The sequence below is a fragment of the Lates calcarifer genome, linkage group LG15 (assembly GCF_001640805.2).
Source record: "Lates calcarifer isolate ASB-BC8 linkage group LG15, TLL_Latcal_v3, whole genome shotgun sequence".
In the NCBI taxonomy this organism is placed as follows: Eukaryota; Metazoa; Chordata; class Actinopteri; family Centropomidae; genus Lates; species Lates calcarifer.
The window spans coordinates 28,830,636-28,850,634 of NC_066847.1; the positions used below are offsets into that span (position 1 = coordinate 28,830,636).

At 40.4% G+C, this 19,999-nt stretch overlaps 2 protein-coding genes across 53 annotated transcripts in view; both read right to left on the reverse strand.

Annotated features, from left to right (window-relative positions):
- macf1b (microtubule actin crosslinking factor 1b) overlaps positions 1-18,202 on the reverse strand; it is a 29,541-nt gene extending 11,339 nt beyond the window's left edge. Inside the window, exons 1-15 of one of the 3 annotated variants that reach the window (XM_018683333.2) lie at positions 17,955-18,202; positions 17,725-17,783; positions 16,447-16,558; positions 4,621-4,677; positions 4,320-4,490; positions 3,474-3,640; positions 3,205-3,364; positions 3,014-3,098; positions 2,555-2,799; positions 1,838-1,957; positions 1,574-1,681; positions 1,250-1,468; positions 714-917; positions 394-625; positions 69-295 (exon numbers count right to left, since the gene is read on the reverse strand). In XM_018683333.2, coding sequence (XP_018538849.1) covers positions 69-295; positions 394-625; positions 714-917; positions 1,250-1,468; positions 1,574-1,681; positions 1,838-1,957; positions 2,555-2,799; positions 3,014-3,098; positions 3,205-3,364; positions 3,474-3,640; positions 4,320-4,490; positions 4,621-4,677; positions 16,447-16,558; positions 17,725-17,783; positions 17,955-18,083 — 2,295 coding nt within the window. In that variant the 5' untranslated portion in view covers positions 18,084-18,202. Of the gene's footprint in view, positions 1-68; positions 296-393; positions 626-713; positions 918-1,249; positions 1,469-1,573; positions 1,682-1,837; positions 1,958-2,554; positions 2,800-3,013; positions 3,099-3,204; positions 3,365-3,473; positions 3,641-4,319; positions 4,491-4,620; positions 4,678-4,877; positions 5,615-8,588; positions 9,317-16,446; positions 16,559-17,724; positions 17,784-17,954 lie in introns of those variants that run through there. The other 2 variants (XM_018683325.2, XM_018683316.2) reach the window with 2 other exon arrangements.
- Positions 18,203-18,821: 619 nt separating this feature from the next.
- plecb (plectin b) overlaps positions 18,822-19,999 on the reverse strand; it is a 165,884-nt gene continuing 164,706 nt past the window's right edge. For all 50 annotated transcript variants that reach the window (XM_051075819.1, XM_051075818.1, XM_051075828.1 and 47 more), the window contains 2 exons: positions 19,821-19,937; positions 18,822-19,656 (listed from right to left, as the gene is read on the reverse strand). The gene's annotated coding sequence lies outside the window, so the exon portion shown is untranslated. The remainder of the gene's footprint in view (positions 19,657-19,820; positions 19,938-19,999) is intronic.

The window sequence follows — 19,999 nt, forward strand, 5'->3', positions numbered from 1 at the left end:
AAGTGTCATGTTAAATAATTATGGATCACAACATGGATTTCTTACATTCCAGAGAGTTTTCAACAAACCTGCATGGTTTCAAGACTCTGGCGGATTGTTTCAGAGTCAGTCCGACTAGCATTGAGGTCCAAAACTGCCTGCTGAGCATCATTGAGAGCTGCCGTGACATCACTGACATCACTCCAGAACTTCATGGCGAGATCCAAGAGTTTGAGCAGCCAGCTCTCCCTCTCCTGGGCCTGAGTGTGTGTTTCATCCCATAGCTGGGACAGGCTGGAGACTCGCTCCTGGATTGCTAGGATTGCCAGGACAAAGCTTAGCATTGCACCTGCAGCATTTTTTTTACATCAATAATGTCTCGATGTCGCAAACAAGATCATTTCTGACGATTACCTGTGCCAATGGATCCATCACCAGCTGCCTGAGTGTTAGCCAGCAGCTCATCTGCCTGTGTCTTCACACTGCTGAGGCCCAGCTCCAGTTTGGACAGCTCAGCCAGGGTGTGTTTGTTGTCCTGCAGCTGCTCCTGGATCCGTGGGGTGAGTCCTTGAAGTGAGGTGGGAGTCTGTACACGACTGCGCAGGCGATCAAGACTCTCTCTGATTTGAGTCATCCTCTCATTCAGCTACATGAACAAAAGGACATATGAGATAGGCTTTTGTGTATTTGTGATATATCGAATGAGTGTAGGACTATTATCCATGCATTCTTACTTGTGTGAATCTTGGCAGTGACTCCTCAAGTAGAGTGGCAGTCTCTCTGACCCGGTCTCTGATGGCTCTATGTTGCTCCTCAGCATCTGTAGCCTTGCGACAGAACTCATCCCCCTGAATGGGATTTAGTTCCGACAAGCGTTTTGCTAGAGAGCACAAGCGTGCAATCAAGGGTCTGTGTTCAGCTATAGACTCCCTCAGACCCTTGGTAGAAGAGATGGATAAAGAATGGTTTAATAACAATGTGGGGAGCAGACTTTTTAGTGTAATCCTTAGGATGGATGAAGGATGATATAAAAAAAAAAATCACATTGTCTCACTTTTCATTGAATACCTGACACAACAGAAATGCTATTATGACACACTGGTGGAAAAGTAACCATGTCAAGAAGTAGATTACACAAATGAACTGTGCTTGAATAGGACAGCTCATTTACCCAAAGGAAAATGGTGGAAAAAGAACTTCTTTGTTAAACAGGACAAGAAAGGGAAGAAAAAGGCTGGCACTCCAATGTGGAGAGGCAGGTTTTCTGTACCTGTAAGAGGTCCTGTTGTTCTCGAAATGCTTCATAGCTAATTGTACTCAGAGAGAGCTGGCCAATGAGGGTTTGAGTTTCTTCCAGCCAGGGCGAAACCTCTGCAAGGCCCTCAGAGAACTGGAGAAGAAGCGACTGAGCATGCTCAAGCTGCAGGACCACGTGGGAGTTGGTGGCTGAGGTGGTGTTACATTGTTCCTGTAACACATCTATCGGGGTCTGCTTGGAGAGATGACAGTAAAATATAAGAAATCTGAAATTTGAAACCCCAGTAGTACATTTATATAAAATGATTGCAGAAAATGAGAGGAGAGGAGACTATACCCGAAGATCACCCATTTCCCCTTCATCGCTGTATGTTAGCAAGATTTCAGCAATCTTCACCATCTTCTCAATGTTAAACCTGTGCTGGAGAATCTCCACAGCCAAAATCTATTCAGGAACATAATATCACAAACTGAAATTCACACACCAAAAGCAATTATGATGAAAACACTTTTAAATGTTTTACACCTAGAAATCACACATAACAGAAAGTGGGCAAATATTTATTTAGTTCAATAATTCGGTAGCAATATTTGTCCTGACCTTCTGCTCATAGAGTTGTTCTGCTATGAGCTCTGGATCCAGATTAATTGTTTTCAGCTTTTCAAGGCTCAGTGCTGTGTCTTTGAACCAAGCCATCTCTTTCACCACCGCCTGTTCCAGCTAATAATAATACACTGGATGTTAGCATATTATCAATAACATGAGAACATAAAACACAAAATATTATGAATGAAACAGGCATATTAAGAAAATGTTATGTAATATATTTTTTTTAATTAAGTCAGCTTATGTCTGATATCTAATGTCTGCCTTAGCAGGCCTAAAATGCAGGGTAATCACCAAGCAGGTACAGGCCATTTTCATGCCAGGAAAGACACAGGTGGAACTAATGACATTAACGAGGGCTCTGTCCCTGTATTGACATTATTAACTGCACCTGTGTCTTTTCTGCAATTAGCAAATAACAAAGGCAGTCCCCACTAGCCGTTTTTGTGCTGTTCACAAATGCGGTCAGCAATTCAAAAAGTTTGCTGTGCTATGTTCCGTCAAGAAATACTAAGATATATAGCACTATTAAAGTACAACATGAACTACATTTGGTGATTCCAGTGAAAAAAAATAAAACGATTATAATAACTTTTGTTACAGCTAATTTAATCTACTATTTCCACCCTTTTTCGTGCACTTACTTTGTACACTATGTCTAGAATCTGAAAAGCTCTGACTGGTTTACTGTGGATTGTGTGAGAATATTACCCTCTGTCTTTCAGCTGCACATAGTACTGCATCTCCAGCATGTGTCTGTGCGCTTGCTGCTCCCAAGAGCTCCCTCTCAATGCGGCCCAGCCACAGGTGGAGGTCCTCCTGGCTGGAGGTGCAACGACTAGAGGCCTCCAGGGCCTGCTCCAGCCTCTGCAGCACATCCAGACTGCTCAGACTGAGCACAGAGCAGCGAATACGTAGAGCATCCATTTTCTCTTGCACTTGCTGGGCTTCTTCCTCTGAAATGAAGGACAAATCACAAACATTGGGTATATCAGCATGCAAACAGTGAGACCAAAATATTTTAGCAGATATTTACAATATTAAAAATCAATGTCAGACAGTGTCTTAAGGAATATAGAATGCACTTTTATTAACTGAGACATTTATTATAGAATTTATCACTACAGTTGATTCAGTGCTATGCCAGGTATCTTATGTAGTAAATATTACCTGATATTGATTCCATCAGATCATGTCCTGACTTTTGTACTTTCCCTAACTCTGCGGTTTTGACTTGTATCTCTTCAACAACAGCCTGTTGAAATGAAAATGTGTCAAAAATATATTTCTCTATTCAAACACCACAAAGGTCATTTACTATACTGTACATGCAATTAAACCATACATGGCAGATTTCCAACCTTGGCCCGATGTGTGGCCTCTGACAGATGGAGCATCACTCTTTCTGCATTTCGGAGTTCAGCTAGGTTCTGTTCCACAGATATAAGCCATTGCTGCAGGCTGTCCACTCCTTCCTGGAAGAGCTGGGCCCTGGGCAGAATGAGCTCCAGACTCGCCCTCCTATCAACAACAAAATGTCCACTGACTGTTACCATCAGTGAGTAGGATTTGCATCATGCAGTCAGCCTTGCCAAGTGAATGTGTGACCTTGCCAGTAAAAGTAGCTGACCTTTGTTCTGCCTCCAGCTGTAAGGCCTCCCACTTCTGTTTGAGAGTGGAGAGCTTGACCTTTGCCTGCTCCCCCTCTTCTCCTGGGTGGGCCTCTACCAGCCGAGGGCCCTCTAACATCATAGAGTCCATACTACGCCTGCGGTCTGTAAGGAGGCGCTGCAAGAGCTGTAAAACAGAGCATGTTCAGGTAAAGCCATTCTTCAATAATAATTCTTCAATATTGAGTATAATAATTTATTCTATCTGTTGTATACAAGTAAGTTTCAAGAAAAAGGACAAGTGATAAATATTATGATAAAGCCCTCACAAAGACTAGTGTTAGTGCTAAATCAAATATGAACCTCTCACGTTCTGATCAGATTTAAAGAAAATGTTTACTTTATATTTTTTATAGAGATTTAATTTCAGAGAAATGCCATTGCTTGCAGCAAGAATTAATATTTATCAAAGCCCTATTCTTATTTTTTTCCTGCCTTTGTGTCAGTGTGGAGGACACCCTGTCTTGTATGACAAGCTTACATTGTCAAGAGCCAGGCAGGTTTCACTTCATCCAAAGAGCTCACAATGGGTGTGATTACAGCTGAAAGGTGAGAGACTTCCCTGCTTTTTTTCATACCCTTGGGAAATGTTCACAAAGACTTACTGAGGCTCATTGTGGCTATGAACGCCACCCATTCACCACTGAAAAGAACTGAATTCATATTATAAAGGGAAGAGTTGAGCATTTTCTATGACCTCAGCATACCTTCATATAGGTACCCCTTTCAGGTGTATTCCCCTTACTATAGTACTTCAAAAGCTATTTTTTAGAACAAGGAATGAGGTGATGTTGCTGATAACACACCTTTTGTTCCTGGAGCTGTGCTTTCACCACTTTGACCTCTGAGGAAGGAGGTTTCTGATTGGATGTGAGCTCCTCTATCTCACAGACCCATGTGAGCAAAGCATCTAGGTTTTGGAGAAAAGTCTCAGAGTCTGTTGATACGTCCCTCAGTGCCAAGGCAGATCTTGTTCCCTTGAGACAGATGTTACAAAAATATTAGCTGAAGTATTATAAAATGAAAATATGAGAATGTTTTCAGGAGACAAAAGACAATTGCTAGCGGTGGAATGCAAGAAAACAGAGGTAAAATGGTAAAACATACCCTCCATCTATCCAGGCTGGAATCCTGGTCTGAGCTTGAGTGTCCATCACTCTGGAGCTGCAAAATAAAGACAGTCTGCATGTTGTATCAGTTCATAAGAAAATACCCATCACCATCATAGAGAGAAAACCTTATTTTTAAATCATTATTTTTAAAGAAAGAGACTAAGGTGAGAATGGCTAGTTTTGATGAGACGACGAAAGAATGAAATGGATGATGATGATTTGGTGTGATTAAGAATTGGTGTTTTTATCAACCTCAGCAAGTTCCTCTGCCACCCCATTCAGGACTCTAACAGTTCTGGTGACTATTGGGTCTCCTCCTTTATCTCCTGGCGGATACTCTGTCACCTCTACAATTTCGGTTACAATTGTCTCTGTCACCTCCGTCACCTCTGTAACCTCACGTGATGCCACAGTCTTCCAGGACCAGGGACTCCCTTCTCTAGAGTCTCTCCTCTGAAAGCTGGCCCTCCTCTCTGTAGCGCTCTTGTCAGGATGAGCCAGGGGGGATCTGGCAAACTCCGGAGGCACTGTTCTCCTTGTTAGTGTCCCATTTCGGGACGTTTTTATTGGTGAAGGACTGCTGTGCCAGGCGTTATCCAGAGTACTGCTACTCCTGATTGTGGAGGCAGGAGAGCTGCGGAGGGGTTTGTCTGAAATGGGAGTATAAGTCCCCTCTTCCCTCTTATAATCAATTTCTTGTGCCTCCTTGTCTCTCTCCACTTCTCTTTCCTTGTTCACACCCTCTCTGGTTTTGTCTTTGACAGCATCTTCTCGTTTGGTCTCCCCATGTTGCTCTGGGGACTGCCACTCTCTTCGTCGCTGGTAGCATTCTTTCAGGAAGTCCTCGTCTGACCTCACATGCTTGGACTTCTGGCCCAGGCAGCTGGGCCGGCTGATGAGGTTACCCATAATCCTTCAGCCAAGAGGCTAGTGAGGTAATAGGTGAGGTAAGGCCTCTCGGCCATGCATGCGGGGGTTCCTTCAGCTACCTAAAATAAGACAAGGGGGCTCTGGGTCATCATGAAGTGAAAAATTGCTCATTTTGCAAATCACCAAAACACATACCACTGCTATTCTTTCTTGCCACAGCTTATATCTTCAGAGAACTGCTATGAGACAAAATGAAACCACTCTCTCACATCCTTTGTTTGCTAAATTTCTGTGCCAACATTGCCCTTTTCTTGACACTGAAAGACCAAAGAGAACTACAGCAGAGATACTTGGCCAGGATGTAGCCTGTCCCTTTGTCTTCTTTTCGACCACGTACACACATGCTCCCCTCTGTCTCACATCACCGACTGAAATATTCTGGGCTTAGAAATCAATGTGACAGGCTTGTCGAGGATCCCACTGTTTAGCCTGGCACAGTGAACTGGTGGCAGCTAGCCAGCTCTTTCTCTAACTCTGCCTCGACCAGTCCTGGGAAACCCGTTAAGGATCTGATCAAATATGACAGCCATAAAAACGCAGACATCACCTCATTTCTCTGGGGTGACAATAATAGAGAGAGTAGGAACACAGAGTGGCATTGGGGCGGTGTACCTTAGAATGCAGTATAATATGACAATCGCTTTTATGGAAAAAAAGCTATTCTTTATTTCTGTTGGTCACCAAGTGGAGCTTTACTCTTATTACTACTACATCATTGGCTGACAGTTTTCAATCCAAGAATGAGCTCGTATTTGACCAAAATTACTGGTAAAAAAGACCCACTCTGACAGTGACAGTTTCAAACTGTGTCAGCCCGTCTGCTTTCCCCTCAGCTCAGTGGCTTCATTGTTTTGACAGAAGGGTTAAAGGTGAATGTAATTATCTTGGTCTAGAGGAGCTAAGGTGAGCCCATCAGGAGATCATAGGGAGGGTTCCTGTTGAGGTCGGGTCCTCCCCCTGAGGTGGGGTTGGACTGGTCCATTCAGAATTATATGGGTCACAACAGGTCATGCTTGGTTACTGAAGATCTGTGTGGGGGGGGGGCAATTTGGGTCAACAAATAGGAAATTGAGATATTGGCTCCTTTTTTTCTGGCTGAAATGCAGAAGAGGTGGATTTATAGTGATTACATTACATCTTACAGTCAAGCTGTAGGCTGACAAAATTATGCTGAATATGCAGCTTCTGTCAGCATCCACCCCATTTTTGAAGTAAATCTCATTTGTGTGTGTCTCAAATATGAAGATAAATACAAATAAGATATGTCACTGCCCTTAAATACAGAAAACACTAAGAATGACCTAGTTTGATATGATGCCTCCATGTGCATTAGGCTAATAGTAACCTACATCATGCACGTCTCAGCAGAGCAGATGATGCAGTCAGGGGATTCACAGGGGAGTACACAGTCAGATCAGAGAGTGGTGCCCAGACAAAGCCCCAGCCCTAAGATCAATGATTACCCAGTTAGCTCAGATCACTACCCAGCAGTCTCCTGAGGAGGACAGAGTGTCTGTGGCCATGTCCACATGGGTTAACAATTCAAGAGAGAGGGTGTGCCGTGTCTGGTTACCACGCCACATGTGTGGTCATTTGCTAAATTACACAGTTGCCTCTACAGTGATCTCACAGCACTGTATGTGGGAATATGCTGAGTAGTTTCATTAGAGTGCACATGCTGTACACAAATATATATATATAATAAATATATATATATTACATTATGTCTACTGGGCCACTTGGGTGCTGATGTACAGCATACAGTTTGAAGACAGCAAATTAAGAATTTTCTAGGCATCTTTTGGCCCAAGCATAAAATAATATAACAATGCGATGACCTACTTATTCTACAATCAAATCAGACCAGAATAACCCTCCCTACATGCCTCAAGCCTGAATGTGATATGCACTGATACTAGAAAGAGAACCAGTAAACCACAGAGCTACTCCACCATTTAACTCAAATTGCGGATGACCTAACCATCCCATCACTTAACCTGTTTTGAAACAGCCCTTAATTCAGCCCAGCCCTTTCTCTGCTCTCAACCATGATTTATGATACATGACTGCAGTCCATTTCCTGATGAATTTGATTATGACCATAGTATAGGGGCTTCTCCATGGTACAGCAAAAGAGAAATTAAATAAAAAATATTATTGTCCGGAAGAAAACAAATATTTAATTTTAATTTCATTTAATTAATGTCTAACTATAATCTAAATTTCAATATGAGACACACATATATGTGTATGAGTGTTTAGAGCAATACCTCAAATATAAAAACACTATACAAAAGATCTAGTGTCTGTCTTATGTATTGCATCGATTGACCTATTTACATGATTCAAGAAGCTCAATATGAGTAGATTTGTAATTAGTAGCAGAACAATAATCATCAATCACAACAGTAGAGCCCCATAATGTCATGTCACTGCTGTGTGTCAGTCTCTGTTCAGGAAGGTCCTGAAGTAGTAATCATGGTAGTGGTCCCTAATCAAGGATAGCAGCTGTGCATTCACCCATGAGACTCATAACATTTTAGGGTGGATATTGTACAAGGTCACATATTTCACTCAAAGACAGTCCTCTAAACATGCAACACAAAGCCACAATATATATAAAATGTAATGTGTATAATTAAATATCAGTACGGCTTTGGCAAAATGAATCATTATTGAATAGAGCCTGCCTACTGAGAAATGTAAAAATATTCAGAATTCAGAATTGTGAATCCTTCCATGAAATCCAAGCAACTAAGAGACTGTTTACAAATTGAACTGAATAAAATCTACTTACATTAGAATGATCCATTCAAACTTATGTTATTGTGCTGGAATATTTCATTTCCTGCCACACTTGTATTTTGCACTTAGTAAGAATAAATGGAGGAAATCCCTCAGTCTGAACTCATTCACTGTCATGTGGCTCCCTAGTTCAGCCAGTGACCAGCAAAGTCCAAAACCAAACTCCTTAAGCTGAGACTGGGTTAGTGGCAGTTTTGGCGGTTTGAAGCTTACATGGACCACACTTACCCTGAAGCAGAGTTGAGCGCAACAGCATGAGTAAAGGAATCCAGCCAGTCCTCAATAACCATTCAAAAAGGGGAGAAAGAAAAAAATCCAGCTTTGTTTGAGCATCCTTTGAACAGCCTCCCAGCTCCAACATCCCAAACTGAAGGCTCCTCACACACATACACTTGCATACTCCCTTCAACACACACTCGTTCACTCATTCACACATGCTCACATACAAACAGACTTTCTAAACACACTCACACATGCCCTGATAACTCATGCTTTTCCGTTGCCCACAGTCACAGGCAAACAATGTCCTCCTCTCCCCTCACAGTGCACCCCTCCCCTCCCCTCACTTCACTTCTCCTCCCACCAGCTCTGCTCCTCTCCCTTTCTTCTTTGTTGTGGGAGCTGTGATAGAGGAATTTCTTCCTTGTTAACACCGCTGATGGGATAGTGCGCCCAGATGGAGACAATGTATTCCAACGGCTCAGTTGAACTCCCACAGTTCCAAGCCAAGAGCAGTTTTCACATGGAGGTCAGATTGTGCCAGTTCCATATAACAACAAGGCGGTGGCATTCTCACCAGCGCTGCTGCTGCTCAGGTTGCTCCTGTACCCGGCAGCTAGGCGGCAAAGTGCCCCCTTTACCTTCCCTAGGCTTTTTCTTTCACTCTCTCCCCCTTCTCATCCAACAAAGCCCCTCCTCTGGGTCTGACTGTGGCTCAGAAACTCCATGCTGCTTCTGCTTGAAAAATGGGGTGGGGGCAAAAAAAGGAGAGTTTTCTAAAGACCCCTGGGCCGCCCTCGAAACATTCACATGTTAAGTGACAGCTGCCTCAGCCCATTCCCTCTCTCGATGGCGAAGGAGAGAAGTGCAGGCTACAAAAGAAGGGACCCACACCCACCCTGCTACCCACCCTCTCACACATTCACCCCCATCCCCCTTGCAGTCCCCTCTTTCCCCATTCAGAGTCAGTGCAGCAGTCTCCACAGCAGCAACAAAGACAACTAATTACTGTAAAACATCTCAGATTACTTTTCAACTCACTTCCAGCCATTGCAGCCCCAGCCCATAAACAAAGAAGCTGGAAACAAACACAAAATAGAGAGCAATGGGAAGATAATACTGAGTCTTTTCTCTGTTTCTGGCATGGGAAAGCAGAGGAAGGACCCCTATGGTGAAATTCTATCATGCCCCATTTCAATAAGTCACAATATTTGCCTTACACCAAGCATACTGTATGCTAACATCATTACTGCAACCGTCACGTGGATTTTCTTGTGTTTGAACTAAACCATGTGAAATTTTCTTTTAGGTGTTTATTTAGCTTAGATTATTTAGCATTAACACTAGCTTTAATACATCAGGAATCCCTCTGAAAATGTTGTGCAGGTGCACTAAAACAGAAGCGCACAGGTACCCATCTTACAATAACTGTTTGCGCCCCAAATCCTGCTCTCTTTATTCTCTCTCTCTCTGTCTTTCTCCAGCCAACCAAATAATGGACCAGTCAACTGTTCCAACAAATGCATGAATGCATGTACAGTACACACACCCACTCACTCACTCTCACGTAAACTGTCTCTCTCACCACTAAACATACACACACACACACCTACATGCAGAAACCTGCCAATCAGCTTCCTCCCCAATACACAAGATCATTAAGTTAAGTGTTTAGTTTTCAAGGAATGATTGGAGGATAAGAACTCAGAATAAATAAAGACCTCATAACTGACTTTTTAAATAAACAATAATGTCTGGATCACATATTTATGCTACATCTTTTTATACAGAAGTTGCCTGTATTTTATCTCTCGGCTGGTGCAGCCAGAAAGAATGTTTACATACCTGCCTGCATTCCACTGCAAGTATATATCACCTCATAAAATATAATCAATACCACTCTTGCTAGTGTAGATGGCCTACTGTGTTACATGTGAGTGGAAATGTCTTTGAACCTGTCGATGCAAACTTAGTTAATTCAGCATGAAATGTGTGCCAAGCACTGATTTATTTGGTTTAGGCTACATGATCATGATGTAACTCCATTAACAAAGACTTAATTCCAGTGTATTCTGAGGGAACTTCAAGCAGGGTATGTGCCTATCTGAATTAAACACATAATTGAAACAAAGATTAAGATTATTTGCTCAATTTACTGTTTGAAACATTTTATATTGTACATGTATATAATACAGTGAACTGAATTTGAAGGCTTTGTCACTAAATATGTAAGTTACATTAATTTAGGATGTAAGTTACCTGGGATTGGACAAGTTTCTGTTGCAGTTTCAGTCTGTGGCTGACAACATGACCCTATATTTGCATAAAAATCTAAATCCTTCCTAAACAGTATTAGTCAAATACAATGTGTTATCATGTTATTGTACTGTTTTCAATTGAGAAACCTCTCTATGAATGAGCCCTAAAGTAGTGGCAAAAAAAAAAAAATAAATAAATAAAATAGGCTGTTAAATCTGCTTTGAAGCTGCCTTAGACCTTAGGCCTTTTCAAAGCTGTCCTCATCCCCTACATTACTGCCCTGTTTCTGAACCCCCACTCATCTCCGGCCTAAATTTATGCAAACAAGGATAAAAAACAAAGGTGGTGAAAAAAGAAAACTGAAAATGCCTTTCACTGTGGCCAGTGAGAGGGTTAGTAAATTGAATAGAGTGACCCCTGTAGGGTCAAGTTATTTAACCCCTGAGTTCTCCAGTGCTGATGCAAGAATTCCCCATGAACTATATCCTGTGTATACATCTCACAACCCAGGAAACAGGGAATCATACATAATTAACACCTTTGGCTGACAATTTAGCTGTAAAAGATTCACAACCACACAGATAGCTGTTTTGGTAGGGTCACTCAGAGAGCTAATGTCTTTAGCTGTTTAATGAGCAAGTAAGGCCCACATACCCCGTCCCCCTATTCTTTATCTGAAAGAAACTGGCAGCGATGAGGCACCACTTTGCCAGGAAGACATTGTTGTAGAACCATGACACCTGATCCCAGCTTTCAGCATCCTCCAGTCCCCCCTGTACTAATTAAATGATTTTGCCAAACCCTCTCCTCTCCATTTCACAGTAGGTGCACATAGAGCCTGCACACAGCTCTTAAAAAGACAAGAGCTGATGTAGTTGAAGAGTAACTGGCACGCTGAGTTATGCAGTGATGCAATAAGCTGCTACTGGTGGTAAGATTTGTAGCTGGTGAGGTCAGCTCGTCGTTCCCTCAGCAGCTTTCATTATCCTTCCAAAACTCACACAATAATCAAGTTGACACAGATTTGGGGAAGCAATAAAGTGAGTTTCCAAATTAATATGATTCCAAATTACTGCCTAATGTGAGCCTAAATTTGATCACAGATCCCATGTGCTAAAGGACCTGAGAAAAAAAGAAGATTAATTTTACGGGCTTGTTTTTCCCCTCCTCCTCCATCTCAACCTCTCTGCAGCCTTCAAATTAAATAAGACCTCAATGGCTCCTCTACAGAACATGGTAATTAGCCCTCTTCATGAGAAATGAAAAAAAGAGGGGGTCCCTTTTAAGGGTCAGACCAGAAGCACCATTCAGTGCGCACACTGTCATTTATCACCAAAAGAGGTTGCTTCCAAGAAAAGTGGATGAAAGGATGATGGGATTCCCTGTTGGGTTGCCCAGGCCCTGCTGGGCTGCCTGGAAACTGGAAATCACAGTTATGGGTGAGAGGAGGATTTAGCTACTTTGGGACAGAGGAGTTCAACCATATCATCAGCTACGCTTTTGATTCAACTGCAACGGATTTACAGCCATAAGCCCACTTTTTCCATTGAGTACAGGAAAGCATGGGTGATAAAGGAAGAGGCCCTGCATTGCCATTAACCCTGATAAAGTGTGTGGATCAAAACATTTCTTTTGGGAGAGATTACCTAAAGTACTATAAGATGAAAATCAATTTGACCTGCCAAACAAGGAACAAACAATCAACTGGGTAGGAGATTTAATCCCAACTCGAGTCAGAATAAACAAGTTTACTTTACCACCGTCTATATTCATTTATCTTGTAGGTGATTTGCAGCACAGAAAACACCCCCCCCCCCCCTTTTTTTTTTTTCTCTAAAGCATATGACAGCATCATACAGCAGAGGTGCTGTTTGCTGACTGTCAAAGACAGAGAGGAGAGGATAAAAGGCTGTGATCCCTCACCCCTCTGCCTGGGCCCAGTCAGGCCTGTTTGTAAATTGTGTGTACAAGGCTTATTTGGGATGCAGCATCTGCCACAAGCCCAGGGAAACCAGAGACATTTAAAACACAGAGAGCCTTTATCCAGAAGAATGTCATCAGCAGGGGAGGGGGGTGTCAACAGAAGAACTTTTGACCTTAGGCTGACTGTCAAAGTGAAGAGATGCAGTTTTGACCTGTCAATGACAAAATGTTCTGACACAGTGTAAAAAGAAGCTAAGATTGTTATTGAAACATCCTTATTCCTCCATTACTCACATGTCAAAGGATTTCATCTTCATCAGTACTGTATCTCATCATGATTAAGACTGACTGAAACATTATCCCAGTTGTTCCCCCATAGTCCTATCAGATGAGCTCAAGTACCCCTTCATCAATACCAACCATGATGTCCTAAATGTGTTGATTTCACATGACTTATTAACTGGATATTATTTAACAAAACTATTACAATACCAAAAATTGTATTATGTTATTTTTTTTTTATACAAGACATAGAAATCCTGGAATTACCAACATTTAGGGTCGGTGTCTTTTTTCAGTTTGCATTTGTATAACTAACACTTGTGTGGCAGAAGCTGTACATTTCAGCCATTTACTTTTCACTTGTAGCAATCTTTTTCAATATGTATGCACAAACACACTCATTTTTACACACTCTCAAATGCAGCATGTAGTGTGTTTATGTGTTAGAACTGTGCAGCTGGCTCATTGAATTGGAAGTGTTTTGATGACAAATAAATATTATTCATTTCTAGAAGTGGAAGTATCTCCCCTATTATCTTGTACAAATACCTTTGTCCTGGACAGTAGACCAGGGTGTTCTTACTATTATTATATTGCATTATGTATCAGTTGAATTCATTTAAATTACAGGTTATAAACACTTGTGAGTAAGTTTACAAATTATTGTCACTGGAGTCCTCATAAATGCCATGAACTAGGTATAACAAGGTATGAGCAATTGCCTCTCCTCATCCCGATTCCAATGCTGATGTTTTAAAGTTTATTCTAGACAGTTTCTCAATCTAATAGTTTAGCATATTTTTTCAGCTATCACACATTTATCCCATGTAGCTTTGGCCAATACGATAGTGATATGTACCTGGATGGAAATCTGTTTCCATTTCTAATAATACAGCTATCCTTTAAACTGTCAATTCTGTGACATCAAATTAAATAGAAATTTATAGAAAAAAACTCTATTCACAAAATACATGGTATTTATATTTTAAATGCGTATTATATTCAAGCTAGACAACCTCCAATTTGAGGTTCATGTAACCTGGTGTTCATAGGAAAAACAGTTTAAGATGTGCCAGTGCATGCCTTGTGTTAAGGAGCAGGTGTGTGTCTCTCTCCTGTGTATTATAGAGGGGTCTGTATATGGGGGGCTGCTCAGGGATGTCCTCGTTCATGCTGCTAACTAACGAGTCCCTCAGGCCCAGACTGGAACCAGCAGTGCAGCAGACTAACAGCATTACCATGACAAAGGTCTGTGGTCGGATGCAGTATGATAAAGGCATGGTAGAGATAAAAAGACACTCCCTTATTTCACACACTCTCGCTGGGGGTCAGACTAAAGCTCTCCAAAGCGTTCAAGCTTTCATGACGTGACGTGACAAGACATGCCTGTGCATCTTACACGTCAGTCCCCAGGGAAACAGAAAATTCTTTCAAACACAAACAAAACATGGAAAAAGAATTTTTAACTAAGAACATCTCTTGTTGAAAAATGTTTTTGTAAAAACTCCCTTCTTCCTTCCTGAGATGATAATCAGCAGTTTCTTCAAAGGTCATGTGGGTTCAAACACAGATCGTATTTTGTCTCTTGGTCCTTTCAGTCAATTAATGGCTCAAACATTCAGTCAGGACAATGGAAGACATTCATTTTAATGGACCATATAACTATTTTTACTATAACAGTAAAAACATCAAACACTATTCATCCTTTTGTGTAACTGATTCATAGCTCATTGGCGAAGGTGCAGTCACCCTTCACTAAAGATATTCAAATAAATTATTACCTCACAATCTTGCTTCAATACAGAGCTGCTCATGTTAATGTTTTGCGCTAGTGGCTTTCAGTTAGTGCTGCTCAGTGGATTAACTGCAATGAGAGTGTTCCATATTAAAAAGCTTAATTCTTTAATTGTTAAAGCAGAAAACTCCACAGGGTAATACATGACTAATACATGTTACTGTTTGTTCCATAGGAGGAATGAACAATATTCAACTTGCACAATTAGATTTGTTGTGATGCAAACATTTTTACATATATAGAGCTGCTTTGGAAATATATGTAATCTGACTGGTTGAATTAGAGCTGATGAGAGGACCTTAAGCACAACAGGTTTTATAGCCAGTTAGACTGAAAGTTAGCTGATTTCAGCATCGATAGTGCTAAGGTTAGCTTGGTAGCAATCCTGCTGACCTGCCAATATATTAACATTTTTCACTATTTTGATTAAAGTTCTTTCTTTGCCATTCAAACTTGTCATTTGAGGTTACACTATAACTTTTGAAAGTTTGAAAAGTTTAATTTGTAGGCAATAAAACACACCCTTACACAATTTAATACACAGCCTTACTTGGTGTAATATAATCAGTAGTTTAGACTGGCTAATGTTTGCTAATTTTAACAAACTTTCCATGTATATTGTGGTGTTACTGAAAGTACTAAGTCAATTTGCTCACTATTCAGCAAAAGTTGTTGCAAGCTGTCCGCCCACAGTTGGCCAGAGATTTTTTTTTTTTTTAAACTCAACCAGTGACACAATTATTGGCTTCAGGTCAGACAAATCTTTGCATAAATATTGGTATAAATGGTTGTATGACAAAATCTACAGTTGTGTTCAATAAATGCCTCAACAGTCACATCCAGTGCTCTTAGCACAGACATCCTGCTTTTCTTTTTTTCCTGTCCCCTTTGCCTCTTCCTACCATCTGAGTCTAATGTCTTTTCAGTGTGTTCGCTCATGTGTACAGAGGGCCTCCAGTGCCAAGCACTTCGCTAGCCTGGCTGTCCAGGCCAGGCACAATAGAGCCTGATTCCCCAGCCCCTCTGTCCCCCTGTGGCCTTAAGAGGTCTCCCTGCAGGAGTGGAGGGGGACCACCTTGGTATCTGTCTGAGTATGTTGGACTCACAATCCCTTTGCTTTTTTTTTTCATAATGCTCAGTTAACTCAAGTGTTCATTTAGTGATTTGTGTGACTCATTTTCCTCTTCTTTCCTGCTTTTCTTTGCTCTCTTTCCAACATATTCTTAGATATTCTTTTCAAGTGACAGTTTTTACTGGTTTGGCATTGTGAGCATGCTGATGTTACCTCAAAGCATTGCTGTGCCTACAAATACACAGAGCTTCCAGTTAAGCTGTAGACTCTTTCTTGTTAAAGGATATTTATACAGTATTGTTGTACTTTTCCTAGTGTGATGAGAACATAAGGCCCCACAAGTATCTTTGTAGCCTTGAGAACTACTGTAGTTAAGACCAGAAACATCACAGATGGATTTTTTCATGTAGACTGGCTTGCACACAGACTCTATTATACCCCTTAGATGAGAGAACATGGGATATGATGAAACAGAGAAAGAGACAGAGGTAGAGAGGTAACAGCAGACTGAACTGCAGACTGCAGACTCAACTGACCCTGGGGTCCAGAGGAGGCAACCTCATCTCCATGCTCTTCAGCCACTGTCTCAGTGCTCTGATTTGACTCCTGAACTCACTCTGCCACTGGCTCAAGTCCTCCGCATCCATCCTGAAACAGGGAAGAACAAGACAAAGTCAATAGCTATCTTTATCATATTTTACAGTTAAATTATAAATCATGGAAATTAATTACATAAAAGGATTATACCACCAAATCTTGAAAAATATGTCAGCAATCAAATGCGTTATTATTTTATTTTTATTATTTTTGTGGCCACTATGATGTTTTTACTAGAATATGACTATATTTATTATCTGTCTGATGAAATTATGCTTTCTCTGCACATGTGGGTGCTGTTATCTCTTTGTGTGTGAACTCCCACACTCCCACAGTCATTGCTTTACTATGTCTTTTCAGGAGCACCGGTCACACCAATGATAATACACAACCCACCATCATATATATTTTTGTGAGATGACTTTGGGGTTACTACTACAAACATCTGAGGGTTAATTTTGGACCACGCTCACAGTGTGGCAATATATTGTATGCTGGTATTTGTGGACAGCAGCTAGACTTAAATGTTATTTTCATTTCAGTAAGGTGACATTTGAATGATCCCTTACTGCAGTAACAGGAAGTAGAACATTTAGCAAACAGACACAACAGCACATTTACTTTATCAGAACGAGCTAAAACAAAGCCTTCAAGTATTATTCTTATCAAAGGATAATATGACCAGGGCTCCTTAGCTGAAAATGTTAGCCAGATATCTCATTAGAGAGGCATCTGCTCTCTATCTGCTGGGCTGGAACCTTAGTTTTTTTTTGTATCAGTATGTTTCATTGAGATGTTTTACACTGTGTGCTCTCTTCACAATTCACAGCTCTGTCATTGTGTTGTTAACAAATGCAGACGCACCGGTCTACAAAGCTGATACAATTGACCAACTGTTATCACAGACTGCATGTTTTGTTTAATCTGGCTGTTGGTGGCCATGTTCTATCATGCAGGATTCATTCCTTTGGATAACAATATGTACTTTTTTCATAAGTGCACGTACAGTACACTGTATATATGATGAACCATTAGCACTTGTACTGGATACAAAGTAAATCTGAAACACCAGTCAGCATTTCTAAAAGGTAGTATATAAGTATCTAATTTGTGTAAGTGTTATAATTTGTCTGTTGTCTCTGTGTCAAGGACCCAAGTTAACTATTACTTGTGGTAATATCAAGTAGAAGGAATGACAGTATTATACATTGGCATACCCATATCTCTGATCTTGTGATGTAGGTGTTGGTGATCCAAACAAAGCACTTTCTTTATCCTGCAAGAAACCATTAGAAAAAAAATTATACAAAATGATCCTTGCACCAGTTTTTGGGCTTTCCTCTGTTACTGTTCTAGCATTTGGAGCTGCTTGAGCTGATGCTGTTCATTCAATAATTCAGCTCATATAATGATGTGGGTGTTTTTACACTGTTCTTTCTGTTCTTACCTCCCTGCCTGAAGCTTCTGATGTGAGGAGAGCTGGGAGGGAAAGAGTCAGGTCTGAGTAGTCAAGGGAGCTGAGTGAAGAATCCTGGGAGGTGAATACCCCGTTGATTCTGTTGGCAGGCTCCTCCATCAAACCCAGTGGCTAATTTTGGCACAGAGAGCAAAAATATGTACAGTATCTATGTCATATGAAGAGACTGGGTGTGAAGACTGGGTGATGTACCAATATTGTCCAATTTACACTAGCATATTGTACTGATTATCTAAATGCTATTTGTGTGTTTTACACCCCAATCAGACCACATCAGTGTGAAAAAAACTCAATGTGTCATTTTGAATTGTAAATTGAATGGTGACCAACCTTCAAAAACCCCGTCAGACCCTCATTAGAAATACCTAATCTTAACAGTAAACATAGACCTCAATAGATTCATAATATGACCAACTGGAGAACAGGCGTTAGACCAAGAGGCTGTTTCAACTGATTCACTTGCCTTCTCAAGGGATGAGTGTAGGGCAGTCTAATGCTGCCCTCATGTGGTCAACTACTTTTTTCCAGAGCGAAGATTCATATCACAGGCAAGCTACAAAGTTCAGTTAACACTTTAACAGAAACCCTGCACACAATATTATTGAAATTGTTCTCCTCTTACAGCCACTTTCATAAAATAAACTCTCCTATCAGTGCAGTGAAAAGAAGGTAAACATAATAAGATTTCTGGTCCTTACTGGCATTATGTGAAGTGCCTTATTTGATTTTCTAGTGTGTCGTGGTTGATCCAACGTAACCACAACACTGACCAAAAAAAAAGTTTATGACTAGAAATATCTGCAAATGCATGGTTATCAATATATGGAAGACAAGAGGGCCTCTTCAGAGTGTATTTATTTACAATATAGTGTTATGTTCAGAACATACAATGATTCCAATCACTATATCATTCAAAGCAAAATCTGCCCCATAAGCAAAACCAACCAGTTAGTTTGTGATTTTATATATTGCTAATATTAAAATTAGCAGTTACATCTGCACTTGTCTTTATTTTACATTAACATTTTTCCCCAAAATTTCCTTTGTAAAGTTAGTAAAACATGCATGGCAAATTCATAATATATCAAAAACATAATGAAAACAAAGTAAAAGGATTTACAGAGGTATAACACTTGAGAGATGCAGAAAACAAGCTCTTTCTGTGGAAAAATAGCTATAGCAAAATAAAGCTTAAAGCTGTTTTTCAGTTTGCAAAGGAGATCTGTGGTAGAATGTTATCTGAAAAGAGTTAATTCGATATAAAACATACATTCATGCAATGTGGTGCTGTATCAAATATGTCAATTCTCAAATTTCTCTCAATAGTGCTTTGGCTGAACTGAATTTACAATCAGAGATAACACAAAAATATACTCAGTGGACTTAAGACTAGTGAAATGAATATGTACTGTTGTGTTGCTACAGTTAATCCCAGTTTAAATGAAAGAATGTATTACACAGAAATGTGCGTACTTTGGGAGTGTTCTCTTAAAAAATAGGATTTGACAATATAAATATCACTATGATCATTCAAGTAATACATATATGAAAATAGGTCATAAATGAAGGGTGTTCCTAGAATGGCATTCCAAGATGGTGTCAGGTTGATTCAGCCTCAGTTTTCTTCAAATGTGATGTGCAATGGAAATAATGGATATACTCAATGGCAGATCTACAAACAAAAGAAAATAGCTATGAATTAAAATCAAAATAAACCAAACAATGCAGCAAGAAAAAAACAGATTGAATGAAAACTGTAAAAGAAGTCTGGATTACAAACTTTTGCAAATGAAATGAAAATGACACTATATTTTCTAAAAGACTTATACACTGTACCTGTGTTACTGCACGAGGATGATATGGACTCAGAAACCCATCCAAGTTGTGAGGATCGTATGCTCCATCCAACTGGGTATCTGTGCTCAGATGTAGGATTCTATGGGACTGAGGCAGCTGTCAAAAACAAGAGGATAAGCAAGTCAGTTAGCAATAATTGTCATTTTTGAATTGAAATA